This window comes from Cyclopterus lumpus, chromosome 7 (assembly GCF_009769545.1).
Source record: "Cyclopterus lumpus isolate fCycLum1 chromosome 7, fCycLum1.pri, whole genome shotgun sequence".
Classification (NCBI taxonomy): Eukaryota; Metazoa; Chordata; class Actinopteri; order Perciformes; family Cyclopteridae; genus Cyclopterus; species Cyclopterus lumpus.
In genome coordinates this window covers 22,416,290-22,440,332 of record NC_046972.1, presented here as the reverse complement: position 1 = coordinate 22,440,332, position 24,043 = coordinate 22,416,290, and the positions used below count along the sequence as shown (strand labels likewise).

General features: G+C 46.1%; 2 protein-coding genes across 2 annotated transcripts in view; one reads left to right on the top strand and one right to left on the bottom strand.

Moving 5' to 3' along the window:
- Positions 1-17,070, top strand: part of LOC117733925 (membrane-associated guanylate kinase, WW and PDZ domain-containing protein 1-like) — a 77,203-nt gene extending 60,133 nt beyond the window's left edge. Inside the window, exons 14-24 of the mRNA XM_034537869.1 lie at positions 2,508-2,542; positions 4,717-4,984; positions 6,979-7,070; positions 8,279-8,474; positions 8,556-8,858; positions 12,036-12,239; positions 13,362-13,449; positions 13,551-13,611; positions 13,962-14,105; positions 14,201-14,339; positions 15,558-17,070. Of these exons, the coding sequence (XP_034393760.1) occupies positions 2,508-2,542; positions 4,717-4,984; positions 6,979-7,070; positions 8,279-8,474; positions 8,556-8,858; positions 12,036-12,239; positions 13,362-13,449; positions 13,551-13,611; positions 13,962-14,105; positions 14,201-14,339; positions 15,558-16,642 (2,615 nt within the window). The 3' untranslated portion in view covers positions 16,643-17,070. The remainder of the gene's footprint in view (positions 1-2,507; positions 2,543-4,716; positions 4,985-6,978; positions 7,071-8,278; positions 8,475-8,555; positions 8,859-12,035; positions 12,240-13,361; positions 13,450-13,550; positions 13,612-13,961; positions 14,106-14,200; positions 14,340-15,557) is intronic.
- A 3,596-nt stretch (positions 17,071-20,666) lies between these two features.
- Positions 20,667-21,725, bottom strand: LOC117733984 (rhodopsin). Its single transcript, XM_034537989.1, has one exon. The coding sequence runs from the start codon at positions 21,723-21,725 to the stop codon at positions 20,667-20,669; it is 1,059 nt and encodes a 352-aa protein (XP_034393880.1).
- Positions 21,726-24,043: the final 2,318 nt, after the last annotated feature.

Genomic DNA, 24,043 nt, shown 5'->3' with positions numbered 1-24,043 from the left:
AAGGAAGTAAATAAAGGAAGTAAAGTAAATAAAGGAAGCAAATGAAGCAAAGGAAGTAAAGGCAGTAAAGGAAGTAAAGGAAGCAAAGGAAGTAAATAAAGGAAGTAAAGGCAGCAAAGGATGTAAATGAAGTAAATTAAGTAAATTAAGTAAAGGAAGCAAAGGAAGCAAAGGAAGTAAATAAAGGAAGTAAAGGAAGTAAGCGGCGCTCGCTTCCCCTCCCAACCGGTTGACTTCCGCTCTCATTTGACTGGTAACGTCTCAGTCCGACATGCTAACAAAAGGTTTCCTCTGTAATAATAAACATTTTTATCTGAGATCCAAAAGAAAATATCTGGTGCGCAACGTAAACGCTGCACTTTCCTACGCGTCGATGTTCCTTTGCTCCGCTCGTAAATATTAATATATATAAAATATCAATAAAAAATGTTTCCAGTACCTTCACGTGCCGATATTACAGATGCGAAGCTTCTTCGCTCGTTGCGTTAGCCGGTAACTTCACGATTCACGTATTTCTTGCAGCCGCTCGTTAATTTAACGTTCAGCTGTATTCCATCGAGGCCGAGTCGCACGTACGTACGCGTGCAGATGCATTTAAACCGGCTGTAAATCACCTTTTTTATTCTCTCCTTCAGATTTTATTTATTTACCAACCGTACGGCCCCGGAAAGAGGAATTAAATCCGTTGACAGTTTGAGGATCGTTTCAAAGTGAATTGCATCAGTTCAGGGGTTCCTGGGTCACATGAGCTGCCGTTGTGATGGGAAACACTCGCCCCTTTTATTACCTGATGTAGTGTGTGTGTGTGTGTGTGTGTGTGTCCTTCCTGTGTCAGACACACACACACACACGCAGGAATTCACATCCATCGGCAGTCGGGATGTTCCACTTCCTCCAGTAACTGGCACTCCATAATCTGTGAGATGGAGGGATGAATTATGAATCGTGTAGAGAGAGAGAGAGAGAGAGAGAGAGAGAGAGAGAGGCTTTGCAGCTCCAGAGTTTTAACATTTAATGATTCTTTTCTTTGCAGTGAGCAGAGAGAGAGCCTAAGATGGATGCTCGTGTGTGTGTGTGCGTGTGTGTGTGTGTGTGTGTGCGTGACGTCGTTCCATCAGTTATTTTCGTGCTCCACATAAAGAACGTGTTTTCATTCATCGTTCTCTCGTGGATCAGAGATCTATCCGGCGTGCCGCTCCTCCACCTATTTCAACAAAGTAGACGGTTGCCGCTGCACACACAGAGAACTAGTTGATCGCCTTGGCAACGGCAACTCTTTGTCCCCGACGCCGCTCGGGAATTTAGTTTTTTTTTGGTCTATTTTCGTCTCGGCACACTTTTTTGCGCCGTGTAATTTAGCAGGCAAAGTGTGTGTGTGTGTGTGTGTGTGTGTGTGTGTGTGTGTGTGTGTGTGTGTGTGTGTGTGTGTGTGTGTGTGTGTGTGTGTGTGTGTGTGTGTGTGTGTGTGTGTGTGTGTGTGTGTGTGTGTGTGTGTGTGTGTGTGTGTGTGTGTGTGTGTGTGTGTGTGTGTGTGTGTGTGTGTGTGTGTGTGTGTGTGTGTGTGTGTGTGTGTGTGTGTGTGTGTGTGTGTGTGTGTGTGTGTGTGTGTGTGTGTGTGTGTGTGTGTGTGTGTGTGTGTGTGTGTACATGCTTCAGCTAGAGGACTTGTTGGGCTTTGATGCGGAGTCCTCTCTTCCCCCTGACAACCGGCTCCAACGTATTAATATTTCATCGGCACAAATGAGATTGATCTTCTATGGTGACTCTCTACAGTGTGTTAACTATAGTGTTTACATGTGATAGGAGAGGAGAGGAGAGGAGAGGAGAGGAGAGGAAAGGAAAGGAAAGGAAAGGAAAGGAAAGCGCTCAGATGTGCACAGTGAGGAAGAAGCTCAATCTTCTTCTTTTTGACTCTCGGGCTGCTGATAGTTGAGATTCTGCTGGAGCGCTTGTGTGTGGGAAGTAGACTGGAGGAGGGAGCGAGGGGGGGTTGAGGTAGGTGTGTGTGTGTGGGGGGGGGAGATAGGTAGGTGTGTGTGGGGGGGGGGGGGGGGGGGGCATGGCTTTGACCGGCAGTCCGACGCTGCAGCATAAGTCCGCCTGTCTAATGCAGATAGATCAGTCGCTCCTAATAGACCGGTTGAGAGCGCTGAGTGGAGCGGCACCGGGGGGGGGGGGGGATCACTTGGATTAGCGAGCAGCCTAGCGCAGTGTGTTGCTCGGAGAGAGGGAGAGCAACAGAGAAGAGGAGGAGGAGGAAGAGGAGGAGGAAGAGGAGGAGGGCAAGTTGCGCTCCGCTCTGCTCTGCAGCAGAAAACCAGGAGCTCCGTCCTGGAGGGATTTTATTTATTTCTTTATATATTTTTTTTATATATATACATTTTTTTTTATATATATATATTTTTTAATATATATATTTTTTTTTTTTTTTGGGGACCAGGGAGGTTAAAAGAGGAGAGAGAACGGGTCATTAATGCTCTCTCTCTCTCTGTGCCGATGTTTTGCAGGAGTGGTGCAAGCCAAGAGGAGTCCAAAGCTGGTGGTGAGTACTCCTTTCTTTTGTGTGTGTGTGTGTGTGTGTGTGTGTGTGTGTGTGTGTGTGTGGGAGTGCTATTTAAAGAACAAAAGGCGAGAGATTTAAACTCCCGCTCTTCCCCTTCTGCACCCAGAGCTTCCACCTTTCCTCTCGACTTCTTTCTCTTTCTATCACTTTCTTTTCTTTGTTGTCTTTTATCGACTGACTGACTGGCTGACTGACTGACTGACTGACTGACTGACTGGCTGGCTGACTGACTGACTGGCTGACGGTGTAACAGGGGGGACGAGCTGTTGGGGAGGGCGGAGGAGAAGCGGCATGGAGTGCAGACTTAAGGGGAAAGGGAAGCAAAGGGAAGCCCAGGTGGGGAGATGGCCGGTCCCACAGCAGTGAATCACTGTGACGGCTCAGAGACGCCGAAGATGCTCCGTAGCCATGACGACATGAACTTGGAGGAGCAGCCGTGCTACCTTCAGGGACGTTGCCGTTATTCAGGAGTTTAGAGAGCAAACGCCTCATTCCCCCCCCCCCCCCCAAAAAAAAATGCTTTACTTCTATACTTAGACTAATAACGTCGACTTCCCTCTCGTCCAATGTTCAGTGACGGGGTTCAACTCCTACAACTTTTGACCCCCCCCCCCCCCCCCCCTGATTGGCATTGGAGGGGGGGGAGGGGGCGTCTGGCGTCACGTTGGCATCAGGATTAGTTTTTTAAAAAAAAGGTCTGTTTGGGGTGTTACCTATTCAGGTCACATGTCACGGGGGATTGGAGGGGAGGGGCGGGTGCTGTCAGAGGGTTAGAGGGGGGGGGGGGGCAATAGTGTCACTGCCCGTCACTTTGGATTAGCTTTCCAGTGTGAAGATAAAAGAGCCCCCACCAACCCCTCTTTTTCCTTTTTTGGGGAAATGTCAGCGAAATGTCGCGCTGCAGGAGGCTCGGTGTCATCGAGCATTGAGCCTCCAGTTGAGACTGTAAATATATATTTATATATTTACAAACGCTGCACAGTTCACTCTGTACGAGAGGTCTGGAGACATTAACCACGTGTCCGTTGTTGGTCAGTTGTCGACCGTAATTTCGTGTATTTTTTTTTTCTCAGTCGGGGGCTCGTTTTTGTAATAATGCGTCTGCGATAACGCGGTCGCATTTACGTCTACTGGACCGCGTTATACTCTACTTTACTTTAATTCAGACATCGAATTGATCATTTTGGATTTTAAAATAATCTTTGAGGAAAAAAAGAAAGAATTCAAACTTTTCCCATAGCGAGCGCTGTTGTTACCAGTTCTCTCCCCACCCCCAAAAAAAATATCCTTTTTGATTTTTTTTTATTTGTTTTCCACTCCGGAGAAGCACAAGTGACCCTCGGTCATTAACGAAGGGGCTCTAAATATAATAATGTGGTTTCGATCGAGTAGTAGTAGTCTGTTCGTAAAGAACCTTTTAAAAAGGACAAAAAAATTAATACATAATGTATATTCATTTGTCACATTTAGTTTCACACAGTAGAGGAAAGCAAAATGTTTACGTGACGCCTTTTTAATAAGAATGATCTTCACATTTAAAACGAGAGCATATGCACAACAATAGTCTCTCAATACTGATTCTTCCCGTTCACGCTGTCGAGATTTCTTTTTTTTTTTTTTTTTTTTTTTTTACAAATGTGCTTCCGTGCCAGATCCTGACACACATTTCCACGTTTCGACTGGGAGGGAGGGGGGGGAGGGGGGGCGACCTCGATTCTGAAGCGTTCGTGCGTTCGAGAGCTCCGGGGGGACCTTCCGACGATAATCGTGAGAGGGAATCGTGGCGTTCATATAATATATATATTTTTTTAAAAGGCGACGTCGGGGGGGGGGGGTTCATTGAAAATTCCCTCGCACTTCCGTGCGTCTTTATCTCGCTACCATGGAAACCGAGTCGTCGCTCCTCTCTCCTCAGCAGCAGTTTAACAGTGAGAGATGTCTAATACAAAAAATAAATAAATATATATATATATATATATATATATATATATATATATAAAAGATGACATTGGACCGCTCTCTTTGTGCTGCATCGGCACTTTTCTCGCTCCTCTCTCTTCGCCCTCTACACCTTCTGCTCACCCTCAGCACCCCCACACCTCTCACGCTGTCTTCTGTGGTTGTTTGCCCCCCCCCCCCCCTCCCCCCTCCAGCACCAGTTGGAGAGGAAGGACAGCCAGAGCAGCTCCCAGCACAGCGTGTGCAGCCACCGCAGCGCCCACACCGACTCTCCAGGCCACCCGCCGTCTGCCATGCCCGGCGGCGGCGGCGGCGAGGCGGCGCCTCCCACCCCCGCCGCCCCCACGCAGCCTCTGCCGGGCCTTCCCCCTCAGGACCCCGCAGATGGCACCCTCACCCTCCAGAAGAAGCCGGACCCCTTCAAGATCTGGGCGCAGTCCCGGAGCATGTACGAGAGCCGACGTGAGTAGAATCCCAGTTATCTTTTTTTTTGCTGACTTTAGGAGTTAAAAATTCCCGGTGACATTTAACAGAACTCCATAACCCGTCTCCGTAAAGTGTGAATATGGCCTGAGATCATTAACGATTAATGAGACGATTAACGGCTCGGATACGAGGTGAAAGCTGAAATTTGAAAGAAGGCTCTTTACGTCATGATTTTAAAGGGATTTTCTTGGGAGAGAGGATGGATACCGCTCTCCGTGTTGGCACTTTAAATATAAAAAAAGACACAGCTAGCAGCAAGTTTTAATTATTCATTCTTTTATTGACTTACTTATTTATTTGACGGGGACGGTGTGCAGAGCTGTAAAGCAGAGTTAGCGATGAGCTGATTTACATCCGTAGTCTCTGGGAAGGAGACCGAGAACAACGTCTCGTTTGAGGAATAATTAACAACAACAACAACAACATTAAGGCAGCGCAACAAAAAAACCTCACAATGTCACAACAACAAGACACGTTAGCTTAGCACAAAGAGCGAGAACCTGGTTTTACATCCTGTTTTTTATGTGCAGACTATTTCTTACTTTAAGGACACTGGTGGGCGGGACGGAGCCAGGCTAGCTGTTTCCAGTCTTTATGCTAAGCTAACCAGCTAGAATTGGTATCGATCCATCTGAATGTCTGCGAAAAGAAAAAGAAAATAAGCCAACTTTTACTTATTCAATTAAATAATCGTATGCTCGTTTTTTCCTTGTCTTGGCCGTGTGTAATATTCATGTCATATTCTTTCTGTCTTTGAGTGTGTGTGTGTGTGTGTGTGTGTGTGTGTGTGTGTGTGTGTCTCGATGTTCTTGCCTTCCTCCACTCGATTGAAAAGAACCGTCACGTACAACAAAAGAAAAGAATGTGTTATGTGTGCACGTCGCCCTCGTCAAGAGACGACGTTTCACCTTCTTTTTTCTTTTTTTTGTACCTTATCAGCAGCCAAACAGCTTTCTCTCCCCCCCCCCCCCCCCCCCCCCACCAGAAAAGTAGGCAGAGACTCCTGCGTATCATATTTGCAGTCGTGGGCCCATTGTTGCATTATTCATACCAGAATCACCGTACGGGTGTCAAGGCACTTATCCTCCTCTTGAGCCTGAGAGTAGAAGCTCCTTAACGGGGTTCACTCCCCCGTCTCTCACACCTCCCGTACTTGATATTTATAGTCGGGTTTTCATGCTGTGAAACACACCTTTTCATGATGTGAATATGGAAGGTTTTTTTGGAATCTAGGACTCTCGCTGATTAAATATTAACAGGGCTGCATCAAGCTGCCGCTGATTGGTAATATCTGCTGCCGCTGATTGGTAATATCTGCAGCCCAGTCGGCGAAGGGGGGAGGAGGTAGGAAACACAACGAGAAGAAGGAGACGAAGAGACCCTCGACACTCAAAGTCGAGGATGCTTCCCGAGGGGACAGAACGGCCCGTTGTTTTTTTTTAATATAGCTTTATTTTTTTTAATAATTCAGGTACATTAAAATCCTATTTATAAAATAGATAAATTGTACAGGGATTGTTGCAATTATTATAATTAATAAACATACAGAACATATGAATGAATATGCTCTCATTAAAGCCCCCAAGACGTCGTTAATTATAAAACATTTAATTTAAACATTAAATCCCCCAACTCTTGTTTGGTCTAAATAAAGTCTTAAATCACAGTTATGAAAGGAAACGTGTGTGTGTGTGTGTGTGTGTGTTTTTTAGAGACGTAGAGACGGCGTATGTAAGTAAGCGACCTGTCAATCACAATGTAGCCACGCCCCTAAAGCGTACCCTGCTTTATGGTCTGTTTGACTCTAATTGGACCATAATGTACTAAATGAACATTGTGCTGTATTGAAGAAGACTCCAGAACCAGGGAAGGAGCAGACATATTGATCACACAGCTGATGGGATGACACACACACACACACACACACACACACACACACACCACCTCACTGTTTCTCTTGTGTATTTCAGTGCCAGATTGCCAGGAGCAGGACATTTTCCTTTGGCGGAAGGACACAGGCTTCGGCTTCCGTATCCTGGGAGGAAATGAGCCCGGGGAACCCGTAAGTATCCCTCCACCTCCACCTGTCCATCACCTGTCCATCACCTGTCCATCACCTGTCCAGCACATCATCTGGTGATCTGAAGCGTGCACTCGTACTTTAGCTCATAACGAATCAGTAAACCTCTGAATGCGTTGTCCTGTCTCTTAGAGCGCTTCCTTTTCTTTAAGAGGGCTTCCTTCCCTCTTCCTCTCACGTCTGTGCTTCTAACTCTCTGGAGGATCGCGTAGACGGCCTGTTAAGAGGAGCCAAGGTCTTACCCACAATCCCTCTGGTTGTGAGCCGTACGTTTGTCTTAAAAGGACCTGAGCGAGAGGCAGTTATTGAGGTAGAGAGGGAAATAAAATGGCGGCAGGCTTCGGGGTCTAAACCCTCAGAGGAGCTGACGCTTGTTTTTTTTCTTGTTTTTTCTTGTCAGGCGCCGCGTGTGGACGCCCACGTGGCGCCTGGAGCGCACGAGCTTCTCAGACGTCAGTCACGAATACCTCGAAGTGACGACGGTTTGATTTCCTGCAGTTTAATTAGCCCGAAGTTGTGTGTCGTGATCATAAAAGCTGCTGCGTTGATGGAGGATACAACAAAGCTTTAATATTAGATATGAAACTTCTGCAGTTGATTACTGGCAGAAGTAAGGCAAATATTTTTGGTATGACAATTTTTCCATATATATATATATATTTATTTGAATATGCAAATGAGGCATTCGCTTATTCAATTTACAGACCGTTGGATGAAGCCAGCTTCCAAATTTCTTGTTTGATTTTGTCTTTTAAACTGTGGAAAATCAATTTTCGACTCGACTGTGAATGATATGTAAACAAAACCTTCAGAGTGTGGAGAGCAACGCAAGTTGAGCTGCTGAAGTGGAGATTTCTGGATCAGAGTCTGAGAAAATATTAATTTAAAGAAAACGGCTTTGAATGATTTTTATTGTACATTCACAAACATTTTAAAGACATTAAAGGTGTATATGATAACAAAAACAGCTAGATAGATATCACCATGGCATTTCTCCAGTTGATTACTTTTTTGGATTACAAGTTCTTGGAAGTGTTATGTTTGAATATGCAAATGAGGCATTGTCTAATGGAGACATTTTGGGGGAATTTAGGAGAAATCTACGCATGCAAAACAGCCGACGTGGTCAAATAAACACGTACGTTTGTATTTTTTTGATGTTTTCCTCTGACGCGCGCTCCCTTCTCCAGATCTACATCGGCCACATCGTGAAGTACGGGGCGGCGGACGAGGACGGGCGCCTGCGCTCGGGCGACGAGCTCATCTGCGTGGACGGCACGGCGGTGGTGGGCAAGTCGCACCAGCTGGTGGTGCAGCTGATGCAGCAGGCCGCCAAGCAGGGCCACGTCAACCTCACCGTCAGGCGCAAGTCCACCGGGTACCCGGGTGAGCAGGCGCCCCGCGGCAAAAACGCGGCCTCCTTTAACCGCGGACTTGGATCTAACCGGGGGTTTTGTTCTCTGCTAGCGTCCAAAGGCGAAGGCGACGTCCCCCCGTCGCCGGCCTCCTCCCACCACAGCAGCACCCAGGCGCCCAGCCTGACGGAGGGCAAGCGGACCCCCCAGGGGAGCCAGAACTCCCTCAACACAGTCAGCTCCGGCAGCGGCTCCACCAGCGGCATCGGCAGCGGCGGCGGAGGCGGCAGCGGCAGCGCGGTGGTGCCCGCCTCCCTGCAGCCGTACGACGTGGAGATCCAGCGCGGGGAGAACGAGGGCTTCGGCTTCGTCATCGTGTCGTCCGTCTCCAGACCCGACGCCGGCACCACCTTCGGTAAGACGGGAGACTTCTATTCGTTTTGTTTTGGACTTTAATCCGACCCCGACGGTGTGATTGTTAATCTGTGAGGAGCGTTTATTAAGAGCCATATTGCTCTCCCAACAAACCACTTTTAAACAAGTCGCTTGGTTTCAGAGCGATGTTCTTCAAAGGTTATTAAATGGCAATAATGACAACTATTTAAACTATAGCCCTGTTTGGTTGAGTTTCTGCAGGGTTCACCAAGTTAAGAAGACTTTTTATACATGTATGAAAGTACTGTAATAAAGCCTAGAATGGTTTATTTTCAACATTTCTACAGTTGCAGTTGATTACATTGATTTAACACAATTTGAACCAGTAGAATAAAAAATTATCAAAATTAATCATTACATTTTTCCCATCATCTGACAAATTATAAAATCTATTGGCAGATATGGAATATAATTGTTATTATTATTAATAATATATATATAATTATGAATAATATATATCATTATAATTATTAATAATAATATATATTATTATTAATAATTATTATATATATATATATATATATAGTTTTATCAATATAAAAATGGTTGACGTGCAGCCCTTTTTCCAAGGCCTTTTTTTGACTCTACTAAATTGGAACCCTCCCGTCAAGAGCTTTGGGATCCCCCCCCACCCCCCACACACACACACACACACACACACACACACACACACACACACACACACACCAAACCACTCACGCCATTCGGCGTCTGCATCACGTACATATCGAAGCGTCGTTGTGCGTATTAAAGCCGCTCGGGCGTCGATGAGGAATCATGGACGTCCTCCAAATTCGACGTTAACCTCCGAGTGATGAATTTCAACCGGCCAATGTCGCGCCCAAGGTCCCGTGAATACGTTAGCCGGTGCGACGTGCCACAGACGTTAGCCGCAGGGGAAGAAGCTTCATTGATCCCATTGGGCTAATGGGGTTGAATGCAAGAATTAATGTGTTTTATTTATAGGGACGCCAGCGAGAGTGCTAGTCAACAACCTTGTCCTAAATGTCTCGTTGCCCCCCACACACACACACACACACACACACACACACACACACACACACTCCCCCCACGCTCAGTCCTAATAGAGTCCAACCCCGTAGGATGCAAGCTAAAAAACTGAATGTATGTATGACAAAAAATATATGTATAAAATAATAATAAAGCAGTCCCCCCCCCCCCTTCCTACCATGACCTGAGGTTGAGGTTGGGTTTAGCAGATTGGATTATGAGTCTTATCCCACATCTCATTATTTAGATCGGACACCAGCACATTTAGGAGCTTAAGAGCTGATGTAATAAATATGGATGTTGCAGAACCACTGGAAGGGAAAAGGGGGGAGGGGGAGGACATGAAGGGAGGAGAGAGGACATGAAGGGAGCGAGGGAGGTAGGGAGGAGAGGACATGAAGGCGAGGGAGGTAGGGAGGGAGTGAGCTCTCCAGGGTCTGTTCAGCGCTCCTGTTTAAACAAGGTTTCACTCAGCGCCACATGAAGGTCACATGTCACCTCCTCTTTAGGAACCCTTGTACATTAATCCGAGTCGGGGGGGGGGGGGGGGGGGGGGGCAAGTTCCCACAGCTCGATCACCGCGACGTTTGTGTGCTCACCGATCGCCGACAGGGAGGTGTGATGATGGTGGTGATCGGTGTCGTCTCTGAGGCATGTAGTGCATGTGTTCTGATTTGGGATAATTAATTAATTCTTTTTTTTTTGTCTCTTTCTCCCCGTTTTCTATTCCTCTTTTTATTGTTTCCTTCTTCCAAAATATACAAATCAACCTACGCAATCAACACAATGAATAAAACAATCGCCTCACGCTACAAACTAACACTACTTCCTTCATACTACTTCCCTCACGCTACAAACTAACACTACTTCCTTCACGCTACTTCCCTCACGCTACAAACTAACACTACTTCCTTCATACTACTTCCCTCACGCTACAAACTAACACTACTTCCTTCATACTACTTCCCTCACGCTACAAACTAACACAACTTCCTTCACGCTACTTCCCTCACGCTACAAACTAACACTACTTCCTTCATACTACTTCCCTCACGCTACAAACTAACACTACTTCCTTCATACTACTTCCCTCACGCTACAAACTAACACTACTTCCTTCATGCTACTTCCCTCACGCTACAAACTAACACTACTTCCTTCATGCTACTTCCCTCACGCTACAAACTAACACTACTTCCATCATGCTACTTCCCTCACGCTACAAACTAACACTACTTCCTTCATACTACTTCCCTCATGCTACAAACTAACACTACTTCCTTCATGCTACTTCCCTCACGCTACAAACTAACACTACTTCCTTCATGCTACTTCCCTCACGCTACAAACTAACACTACTTCCTTCATGCTACTTCCCTCATGCTACAAACTAACACTACTTCCTTCATACTACTTCCCTCATGCTACAAACTAACACTACTTCCTTCATGCTACTTCCCTCACGCTACAAACTAACACTACTTCCTTCATGCTACTTCCCTCATGCTACAAACTAACACTACTTCCTTCATGCTACTTCCCTCACGCTACAAACTAACACTACTTCCTTCATGCTACTTCCCTCACGCTACAAACTAACACTACTTCCTTCATGCTACTTCCCTCATGCTACAAACTAACACTACTTCCTTCATGCTACTTCCCTCACGCTACAAACTAACACTACTTCCTTCATGCTACTTCCCTCACGCTACAAACTAACACTACTTCCTTCATGCTACTTCCCTCATGCTACAAACTAACACTACTTCCTTCATGCTACTTCCCTCATGCTACAAACTAACACTACTTCCTTCATGCTACTTCCCTCATGCTACAAACTAACACTACTTCCTTCATGCTACTTCCCTTACACTACTTCCCTCACACTACTTCCTTCACGCTTCAAACTAACACTACTTCCTTCTTACTACTTCCCTCACACTACTTCCCCTCACACCACTTTCCTCACGCTATTTCCCTGACGCTACTTCCCCTCACGCTACTTACCTCACACTACAAACTAACCCTACTTCCCTCACGCTTCAAACTAACACTACTTCCCTCACGCTTCAAACTAACACTACTTCCCTTACGCCACTTCCCCTCACACCACTTCCCTCACGCTACAAACTAAACACGAAAGCCGGCAACGCTTGCGTGGCCATGCCCCACAAAATAGGTCGCATCATCGAGGGCAGCCCGGCGGACCGCTGCGGGAAGCTGAAGGTCGGCGACCGGATTCTGTCCGTCAACTGCTGCTCCATCACCAACAAGTCGCACTCGGACATCGTCAACCTGATCAAGGAAGCCGGGAACACGGTGTCGCTCAGGATCATCCCAGGTGATGGTAAGGCTTTTTTGGCCTCCGGGCTCTCGCTGGGGCGTGTTGCGCAACGCGAGCGTGTCACGTGACTTATTCCCCCCCCCCCCCCCCCCCCCCCCCCCCCCCCGCCGTGGTATCTGGGAGAGTGAGTCATTGGGTGGGAGTAAGGAGGCGAAAGTTGCGCTTCTCTTTTTTGCTTTCTGTTTGTTTTACCCTTCGCTTGGACGTCTCTTGCAGTATTTTTAAAATAAAAAAGTAGAAGTGCTTTCCTGTCGGTGTTAATCTCTTCAGCTTAGTGTGAGGAAATGGAAAATTAAACCCCATAATATCGGAGCACGAGCAGTTTGCTGGCAGGTTTGTGGTGGAAAAACATGATGCAGCCTTGTAATATGTGAGGGAGGGGGAGAGAGGGGGAGAGAGAGGGAGAGAGAGGGAGAGGGAGGGAGAGGGAGGGAGAGAGAGGGAGAGAGAGGGAGAGAGAGAGAGAGAGAGAGAGAGAGAGAGAGAGACTAAAAGGCAGACAATAAAAGGCAGTTGGACTTGTTTTCCCCCCTGCTGTAAAAAAGTCAGTTTATTTTCAGTCCAGTGTTCATGAGCAACATCACAGGCGGTTAGCATCGGGTCAACATCACACGTGGTTAGCATCGGGTCAACATTACAGGTGGTTAGCATCGGGTAAACATCCCAGGCGGTTAGCATTGAGTCAACATCCCAGGCGGTTAGCATCGGGTCAACATCCCAGGCGGTTAGCATCGGGTTAACATCCCAGGCGGTTAGCATCGGGTCAACATCACAGGCGGTTAGCATCGGGTCAACATCCCAGGCGGTTAGCATCGGGTCAACATCCCAGGCGGTTAGCATCGGGTTAACATCCCAGGCGGTTAGCATCGGGTCAACATCACAGGCGGTTAGCATCGGGTCAACATCCCAGGCGGTTAGCATCGGGTCAACATCCCAGGCGGTTAGCATCGGGTCAACATCACAGGCGGTTATCATCGGGTCAACATCACAGGCGGTTAGCATCGGGTCAACATCACAGGCGGTTAGCCCGGGAGCGGTTTCAGCCGCGGGGCGACCGCGTTCACCAAAAAGCTTGGGGGTTGTCTTTTTTTCTCTTTCACGTTAATTTCTCTGTCTCTTTTGCAGAATCTTCTAACGCTTCTCTGCTGACTAATGCGGAGAAGATCGCCACCATCACCACCACGCACACGCCGCAACAGACCGCGGAGACCCGGTGAGCGTTTAAAAAATATATATTTATATATGCACACGTGCAATTGTCTTTTCTGTGTTTTTTAATGTGTATTCATGCGAGTTTCTCTCTTTCTCTTAAAGGAATAACTCAAAGTCAAAAGGAGCTCCTCCCCCTCCGCCCATGCACAGTCAGACGACACAGGTAAGGATGGAGCAGGTTGTGTTTCACCAACAAATAGCCCAAACACACACACACACACACTTTTCTTACTCACCGGCTCTCTGCCTTTGGATCTGAGTTGCCAAATATTGGCTCATTTTTCAGACGGAGGCATAATTCATAACTCATGACACAGTTGGCAGAGATAATAAAGTTGATTTTGGAAGAGACCATTCTTCTGTAGGGGGGGTGACACGTGTGGCATCAATTATTCACATATTTCCAGAGGTTTTCCGTGGCACGCTGAAGTTTCGGACTCACCTTTTGACCTTTCACCCTCCTCCTCCACCTCCCTGTGACTTTACCTTCTTCTTCTTCTCCCCCCTTTGCAGGACGCAGAGTTCTACTCCGTGGACCTCGAGCGGGACAGTAAAGGCTTCGGCTTCAGCCTGCGAGGAGGACGGGAGTACAGCATGGACCTGTATGTGTTGAGGCTGGCGGAGGACGGGGCGGCAGTCAGAAACGGCAAGATGAGGGTGCGAGAACCATCTTCTTTAAACACTGAATTTGTGACGCCTCTCTTTCGATGAAAAGACCGGCCATCAACAATCTTGTTTTTTTTCTTCTTCAGGTGGGAGATGAGATCCTGGAGATCAACGGCGAGAGCACCAAGAACATGAAGCACTCGCGGGCCATCGAACTGATCAAGAACGGCGGTCGGAGGGCGCGGCTCGTCCTCAAGCGGGGGGACGGGTCCGTACCCGAGTATGGTACGTGGACAACGTCTTCGACCCGAGGGAAGACCTTTTTAGATGTTCATGATTTTCGGATCGCTGTAAATGATTTTTTTCTGAATTTGTTTTTTGTTTTGTTTTTGTTGTTCATTTCTCTGCGTTTTTTCCCGGGATTTCATTTTCAGATGGATTTGTGACACTGTATCAAGGATCTTCTCTCCATTGAGATGTAAAAACAGCCTCTTGTCTGTTTTATCTGTTTTCTCCTCCTCCTCCCTCTTTCTCTCTTTGAATGTCTTTCGTCGCTGGGCTCTTCCTCCTCTTCCTCCTCCTCTTCCTCCTCTCCAGCGATGATGGCTCCTCATCTCGCTGTTGGTACAATGAGGAATGACAAGATGGGAGAGCCCTGTTTCTACCTAATGGGCCAAAATCAGACCACGGTTTGTAGCCAAAAGTCTGTCCCCCGATCCACTTTCCCTGCCATCTTTTTATTTTTATTATTTTTCTCTTTTTTTTTTATATCTCCTCCAGCTCATCCCGACCTGAATCCCACTCTGTGTGTGTTGACACAGTGTGCATGCTTTGTGTCTTGTCGTGCCTGAGTTAAAACTTTATTTAACTTTCCGTGAATCCGCACACGCACAAACCTTCCTGCTCCGCCAGCCCCAGACCCGATTTTTATTTTTATATTTTTATTACTGGGACTAATTTAATGCCACCTCACATGCTGCTACTATAGCAATCTGTGTCTAATTTGGCAGCCAAACACTCCTGTTGTTGTTGTTGTTGTTGTTGTTTTTGTTGCTTTGAGTCTGTTCCTTCCCGACAATGCACACTGAGTGCTTCACCATTTTGAATGATTTCCTAGGTGCCTGCTGTGCCATTGATAAGCCCCGCCCCTCCTCTTGCCGACGTGTTGCCCCCCCCCCCCCCCCCCCCCCCCCCTTCCCCTTCCCTCCCCCGTTGCTGTTTCTTGACGTCACATCGTTGAAGAGATTTATCACTTCAACGCATTTCATGTTTACGGATCATTTAGGGATCCGCCCCGTTGTGAACGAGCACACGTATGCATGGTTTCCATAAATCTCTGCATTGACTTCCCGTCGTGTCAAAGCGAGAGCTCGCGTGACACCCGACGAGGAAAGTGCGTTTCGTTGCCCGCCGAAACGCGATAGGTGTCTCGTGTGATCGGTATGCGTGTTCCTCCGAATCTCGTTGAGGTATGTTTCTCTTTCCTTTTCTCCTCTCCGGCAGACGGCAGCAGCAGTGACGGGCACCCTGCCACACCCGGGCCACAAAACACTCCGGAAGTGAGAACGCTGCCGCCGAACAGCCGATATCACACCTCATTGGAGTCCAGTTATCCACCAGACCTTCACAAACCATCACGCCAGGAGGAGGCTGCGCGTGGCCAAGACAGGGACAGGGCCGGCTCCGATCAGATGGACTACCGAGGCCGGCAATTCAACCCCCACCATCATCACACCTGGAATAACAATCACAGTCAAAGCAACCCCAGACAGCTGTCTCCAGACAACAGCAACGGCGGCAACAAGAAGAGCCGAGGCCGCAAAGTCAAGAAGTCCGAGTCGGAGAGCGGCATCTCCAAACTCCTGAAGACTCTGAGGAAAGACAGCTCAGGGAAGAAGGCCGCCGCCGCCGAGAAACTCCGGGGCCGAGAGCTCTCGGGCAGCAGCTCCACCTTGGACGGGAGGTTTCGCCAGCAGCGCCGCGGCTCCCTCGACCGCTCGCCGACGCGACAGCGGGCCCCGTCTCCCGACCGCCGGCGGGCCAAGTCAATGGACCGCAGGGCGCACCGGGACCGCACGCCGGAGAGGGAGCGCGACGACGGCGGGTTCCTCGCTGTCACGCCCGAGCGCAAGTTCTACGAGCGGAGGCTCCTCAAGGACTCGCCGGGGGGCGGGCGGGTCGGGGAGGCCGCCACCCCCGAGCGCACCACCACCGCCAACAACAACAACAACGGGGATTCCTCGTCTCTCTCCAGGGGCCGCGCGTACGACCGAGCCTCGAAGAACGGCAACCTCCTGAGAGACTCCTCCCCGGAGAGGAGGGAGGAGCGGTACCCGGCTAACGGGACTCCGGAGCGGCGGTACCGAGTGGAGCGGGACTCTTCCCCCGACAGCAACTACAGCCGGGACGAAACGAACTACGCGGCGGCGCCGCCCAGACTGGTGGATTACTACGGCGCGATGAAGAACAACAACGCCGCCTACAACAACGCGGGCCACAACAATAACGTGGGAGGCCGCGCCCCGAACCAGCTCCCGGAGCCCAAGAGGAGGCTGTACAAAGAAAGCCCCAAAGACCTCAGCATCTAGAGCTCCGCCTCGCCGCTCTCTCCTAACTTTGTACGATACACTGGAATCGGACTTTCAGAGGATACGAACTCTCGTGCTTTATTTGGTCGACCGGTTTATTGATTGATTTTTTTTTCCGATTGACTTACTTGTGATCCCATCCAGAGATTCATAAAACAGCAGGAGTACAATCCTTCTCTCAGTTCATACTGGTTGTTTTCGTCATTGTTATAGTTATTTTGAACATAACAAGAGGTTGTCGTACTGTTGTGAAGGTATTGTATGTGCCTGCATATGAAATCAGTGATATTGCTTTTTTTTTTTTGTAGGCATTTGCTGACTCTAAAATATTTGTTCCCTCAGAGGTATGAAACAATGCTTCCAGTTGTGGTATCTTCTAAGCTTTTTGTTTTTCAACTAGTTTTTTTAATTTTTCTTTTCTTTTTAGATGTCTGTTCCATTCCTGAATTCACTGAACAAACTATAGCACAAGACACCGACGGGTCCCGAGAGCCGTGAAAAAGTCACGTTCGGGGGCAACAACAAACTTTAAAAAAAAAAGAAAATCTAAATTTAGCATCTGATGGGGGAAAGTACAGTGATAATTATATAAATAATATATGACTTTTTGTTGCATTTGCTCACTATTTCATTTTTTCAAATTTTTTTTTTTTTCAATTTGGTACATATCTTGAGCAAGCTTCAAAACCCCTTGAAGACTTGAGGAAGAGGAGCACCCTGTACCCGGGGGAAAGCATGCTGCACCCCTTACTTTGTGCTGCACCCTTGACGTGTGCGGCCGCTCGCCCTCCCGTTTGCCTGAATACGCTCCCGAACCACCCCGAAAATATCAAAAAAAGAGAGAAATTTGCGACGGCGTTATTAAATTTCTCCTTTTGGAATGTTTTATCATTAAAATTCATCATCGCGTAAATTCAGGCAAAACCGCGGAAAAATAAGAGTTATCGAAATTTGACGAGTCTGCATTATGCCACAATACCAGCGTTGGGCTACCAAAAAAAAAAAAGAAGATATTTCAGATATCTCCCCCTACTCCCTCGCTTCCAAAATAAAGTGTAAATTATCCCTGTGCAAGATGCATGTAAGTGTAGTTGAACCACTTCCTCTGATACGAGTGAGTATGATCCATAAGGAACATGCACAGTGATTGTCGGCCATGATGATAATGATGATGATGATGATGATGATGAGAGTCCCCGGTACACGAGACAACCACCGACCTGCCACGCTGAGCCACGCCGTCACGCCACTGGAGTCTGACTGCTGCGTTTATGGTGTGTTTTTTGTGTGTGTGTGTGTGTGTGTGTGTGTGCGCGCTTGTTCTCTGTTTTATGTTTCATTAAAGAACTAAAAATATATTGGATAAAACCACAACAAAATGCATTGTTTGATCACTGTTGTCGCCATGGTACTGTATTAACAAAAAAAAAAAGAAAAGAAGAAGATGAAGGAAAAAAAAAGAAAACGCATTTTAAGAAGTTTACCTGTTGGCCATCACCTGTAAAGATTTTTATTTTTTTTATTATTTTTTGTTTTTTTCAATGTAACTATTAGGAACCTGTTGAGGAATAAAAATGTTGCCTTTTTCTTGTACAAAAGAGAAATTTATGAGAAACCTCAGCAGTGAGGAATGTGATTTATTGTGTTTATATATCTCTCTGAAAATGGACCTGATGACGATTTATGGGAAATATGTTGATTTACTCTGGATCAGGTATGTAAAGACATTTTAAAAATGAAAAAGACTGTATTCGGTCAATCAGAAAAACTGTTTGATGGTTTGAATCTCTCTCGATGGTTAGCCTGCCTTTGTATTATAAAGCACTTGTATGCAGTCTGTTGTTCTTCAAGCATTATTTCTTGCAATGTGCTCCGGACATAATGCTGTCTTCTGTGTTGATAAAAAGCAGTACATGTATATGGGCCAATCTTTTTTATAAAACTATGCATATATAAATACTACATTGTTCATAGCTTTATTTGACCCATGAAGCTATACATAACATTAGTCTAAGTACAAGTAGATGTGGACTTATCCAGCTTCTTTCCTTGAGATGGATTACAATGTATATGTAGCTATCAAAAAGAAGTCTGTGAATGCTATTTTTATTATCAAATAAAGTTTTCCATACAAATTAAAAAAAATAAAAAATGGACTCTGGGGGAGGCCTTTTGTGGTCGTTTTTTTGTTTTGTTTTTTTAATCAAATAAGTTTTTTTTTTTTTTTTTTTTTATCACTACAGCAGCTTCGGGGACTTTGTTTTATTGAAGAGCGACAACCGGGGAGATTGTGCTACGTTTAACAACCACCGTGACACGGAAATAAAACCGTGTAAGAAATATAAAAGAAGAAGAAGTCCATATAATGGGCTGTCAACTGCATGCAGTACTCACTACAACACATTATATTACATCACATATTAGTTGTAGTTTGTACAATCTCAAACGTGCAACATTTACTAGTAAATACGTTAACACGGTTACCGGTAATTTAAAGACTTAACAATTTACTAAAAACTTAATGTCTTGTGTGAGAGCAAAATATAATAATCATACGGTTGCCATCTGTCCCAATATTCTCCAAATAACTCAATTAAAATTTAAATAACTTCATTAAAAATTTTAGAGCATGACTTTTTCTGTTTTGATTGAAAGCAGCGAGGGATTTATTTATTTTTGTAATACTTGTTATATATCCCCCCCCTTAAGCTTGACTTCAGACTGCTCTGACCCCCCTCCTGGTAAGGTGGTTGCTATAGCTACGCATGAAGGTCATTATGGGAGAGATCTTGGGGTGTTTGTCGTGCTCTCGTCTGGCAGAATGCACGAGTTTCTGTCACTCGTAATATTATTGTGACACCCCGAAGCTTTAAACCTGTTCATAGATAGATGCACTATACTAATATCACAGTAGTCACGGTAACCATCAGTAGTATTACTGCATTTGTGTATTTCAACTGCTCTACAAGACACTGTACACCTACGAGGACGTATTTAGGTATGAATATCTAGTATTTGTCAGTAAACAGCTGGTAATACTTTAAGTTCCCCTGTTTAGCAATATCATATTTTACATTATTAATACTATCTTTTACTGTATTGTAATACAATCCTCACTTATTCGCCGCGTCGTCAACGAATACGTTAGCTAGCTCAGAGCCTCCGGCCCACCGTCGCCATGTTGAGAGCCATTGAGAGGCAATCGAAAGAGCTCCCAGACTGCATTAAAGCGTGTCATAAACTGTTAATTAAATATTAAAATTCTGAAAATGTAAGTAAAGTGTTACTGATTCTACTTTTGACCATGGCTTCATTGATATGTATTTATTTATTTATTTATACTTTTCCATCGTGGTGTTTCTTCATAAATACCGTGAATCCCTTTGTCAGTGTTAACCTTTATTTAATGAGATTAATATTCGTCATCCGATAGATGTTATGTCATTTATCCCCGATTAATAATCTCATAATCCTTCAGGTAGGACAAATTTTAAATCCAAGGTGACCTGTGGTTGAAATGAGATTAGTGGCAAGTATTCTTTGTTCTAAGAGTCTTTACCATCGAGTTCTGCAGCCGAAAAGAGTAGAAAATTGACTCGAGACATAAGTGCGTTATGAATAATTCACATTTGTTCATTTGATTATATATACTACAGTCGTATGATCTTTGCCACCCAAATTGTAAGTAAAACATAAACAGGATGAGTCATTTGCAAAGTGCGTTTTATTTTACGTTGCCTTGATTACATGCCTCTACATTCAAAAATAAGCCAGTATCATATAGGATCCAACTGTAAAAGATTTACTTTTTTTACCCTCTCAGAAAAAAAAAAAAAAGTTGGATATTCTGTACATACAGGAACAACTCTGTAATGGGCTGACACTTCCTGCAACTGTCTTTAGGTTTGTAAAAATACAAAAAGTTCTTTCTGTAGACGTTAGCCTTCAGTTGTTTCCCGGGGGGAGCAGAAGTCTTCTTCTCTGGATCGGTGGATCGGCGGATCGGAGGTCTGACGGACCCTTTTTAGGCAGGAGACACGGAGCTGGTGGAGACGGAGGAGGCCTCGGTCTTCGTGGAGGACGCTCCCTCCTCCTCCTCAAAGGGGTTCTTCCCGCAGCACAAGGTGGTGATCATGCAGTGGCGGAACTGCTTGTTCATGCAGATGTAGATCAACGGGTTGTAGATGGAGGAACTCTTGGCAAAGAAGGCCGGGATGGTCATGAAGACCGGTCCGAACTCGGCCCCCTGGTTGCAGAAGATCCACCAGGCCACGCTGGCGTACGGCAGCCAACACACCAGGAAGCCGATGACCATGATCACGACCATGCGGCTGACCTCCCTCTCGGCCCTCTGGGTGGTCTCGGACTCCTGCTGGGCGGCGGCGGCCTCCTTGACGGCGCAAAGCAGGCGTCCGTAGCAGAAGAAAATGACAACCAGCGGGATGAGGAAGTGGCAGGTGAACATGTAGATGACGAAGGATTCGTTGTTGAAACCCTCGGCGCGCGTGTAGTAGTCGATTCCGCACGAGCACTGCATGCCCTCGGGGATGTAACGGGACCAGCCCACAAGAGGGGGCACGGCGCAAGCCGACGCCATGACCCAGGAGAAGCCCAGACCCATGATGGCGTGATCCTCGGTGAAGCGGAAGTTGCTGATGGGCTTGCAGACGACTATCCACCTTTCGATAGCCAGGACGACCAGCGACCAGAGGGCGATCTCGCCGCCCAGGGTGGCGAAGAATCCTTCCACGTTGCATCCGAGGCGCCCGAGCACGAAGTAGCCATGCATGGAGGTGTACATGGTCGTGGTGAACCCTCCCAGCACCATGAAGAGGTCGGCCACCGCGAGGTTCAGCAGGATGTAGTTTAGAGGGGTCCGCAGCTTCTTGTGTTCGAGGGTGACGTACAGGGTGAGGAAGTTGACCGGGAAGCCCACGAGGATGAGCAGGAACATGTAGGCGCCCAGGGCGGCGTAGGCCGCCGGGTTGACAAGGTAGTACTGAGGGTATTCATAAGGATTCCGGACAATGCCGGTGGTGTTTAGCATAGGGATGTAGAAATAAGGTCCCTCGGTGCCGTTCATGGTTGCAGCTTGCGGTGACGATCAGCCCTGTCGGTCTCGTTTTCTTTTCCGGGAGAGTGATGGAGGCGGACCCTGCTACAAATGGACCCAGGTGGCCCCTGGTCCGGCTTTTAAAGGCACACCTTGGATTATCACTTTCCAAATCCGTCAGCACACAAGTGATTTAGGCCACAGTTAATATCTAATCCAGCCACCACTGCAAACATAACTGATCACTCATCAAGATATTAAGGTTACGCCCCGCTCGCGTTCCGTCATGGAGCCGTCCGATAACCGCTCGATTTAAAGCGCGACACCTCATCTCAAAGAATTCATATTTTTTTTGTGAGGGCTTGATACATGAGACATGTGCTCCTGAAGCAACAACGTGCGGTTTTGTAGCCGCTGATTTGCTCATTTACAGATGTCAATTTCAGCGTTAGTGTCAATCTGCACCAGAAGAGAACGAAGCAAATAAAGGTGGTGAATTAATGTCAATTAATTTCATGACCTCAAAATCCTTAATCTAATGCATACCGAACATTATAACGTAATCTTTATTCTAACAAGTTCATCCAATCGTCGTGTGGTTTAAATATATTTGTGAAATCGTTTTGTGAATTATTATATAATATATTACTTTCTTGACATTGTTTCGCTTTATGTTGTTTAAAACATTTATTTAAACAAATAAGAAGATATTTACAAATCCTCCAAACCCACAGGGATGTCTTCAATTTGCTTATTTGTGTCTGAATAACTCAAATTAATTTAATTTACGGTCACATGTGACAAAGAAAAAGCAGCAAATCTCCCAGCTGCCAAACAAATATTTGGCGTCATTGCTTGAAAAGTGTTTTTTTTAAACTATTAATAGATTTTTTCAAAACGGGTGAAAATGCATCCTGAGGTATTAATATGCGGCGAGAGGTCATTTTTTTTCTGGCACTGCATTTGAAAGTAGAGCAGAAGCAGTGGTGTTGCTGAGTGCCGGGCAATCTTAGCTGCTGGTAAAGAGCTCAGCACTTTCCTAATGGCGGTCGTATTAAAGAGATTTGGGGGCTTATGTTACTCTCACGGCCCTGTGATGGATTTAATTTTTGCAGAGGGTCACTCTCGCTCTGCAGGACTGTCGGCTCCCTTCTCCCAAACGTTGTTTGTGGATGCACGTCGAACGGACGGAACCGAATGAAGGTCAAATTATTTATCGTATTTAGCGACTGGGCCTTCTATTACGGGGGAATTAGTTTTTTTTTTTTTTAAATGTATTAATATTTACAATAATTCAATTTGGTTTATTTTGTATAGCCCAAAATCAGAAATTATCCTCAGAGGGCTTTACAATCTGTACACATACGACATCCCTGACCTTTGACCTCACATCGGAGAAGGAAAAACTCCCCAAAAAAACACTTTCACAGGGAAAAAAAAAAGGCCATGGCAGGTGGCATCACGAAGGAGGCGGGGCCAATGAGGCCAGGCCCTTGAGGCAGGAGGCACAGAGAAGGAGGCGGGGCCCAGTGGCTGGATTCAGGAAGCAGGGGCAAGGAGGCAGGGGGGGGGGAGGGGGGGGCAGCAGTAGTTAGTCAAGTTGCACCTGCGTTTTATTGCTTTGTAAATTGTCTTTTATTTGTTCACCCAGTGTTGATAGTCTGCTCATTAAACCGGAAAATACGACATGTTTGGTGTTTTATTACTTCAGTAAAAACTTGTTTACTATTGTACTTTTCACCATTACGGTGTTTTAGTGGTTAGCAGCAGTCGGGTGGGGGGGGGGGGGGGGAGGGGGGGTCGTGTCGGAAGAACAGAGTCACTCCTCAAGTATTCAGCACTTTAGTGTGTGAAACAAATGGTCTGTGTGTTAAAGCCATGTGTGATAGGCTTTATTTTATTGTAGTTCCTGGCATTAAATCTCACACAGAGCTGAACTAACAGTTTAAGAGCACATTAGTCAAAAGACTTTCTCTTAAATCATCTCCACCTGAGGATTGCAGGGCTCCATGAAGTGTGATGCTTTCTGGGTAAACGGTGCTCTCTGGTGGAGAATAACTGAGCATGCGAGACCATTAATGAAAACAAATTTCATGCCTCCGTAATCTCGTGTATTTTTTGTCATCTTTTGCTGAGATTTAGTTTATAATTTATAGTATCCTAATATCGGCCCCACCCCTAAAAGCTAAAATATATCAGAATATGTATTTGTTATAAAACTAGAAGCCAAAGGCTTTTGATTAAAAGTTGTTTGAGGCGGAAATTTCACTCGACTTTTTATTTATTATAATTATTAATAATAATAATAATAATTTATACACAAGCACAGTTTAGGCACGTCGCATTGA

Excerpts from the sequence above, each read along its gene's own strand:
- LOC117733984 (XM_034537989.1), bottom strand. The coding sequence starts at position 21,725 with ATGAACGGCACCGAGGGACCTTATTTCTACATCCCTATGCTAAACACC.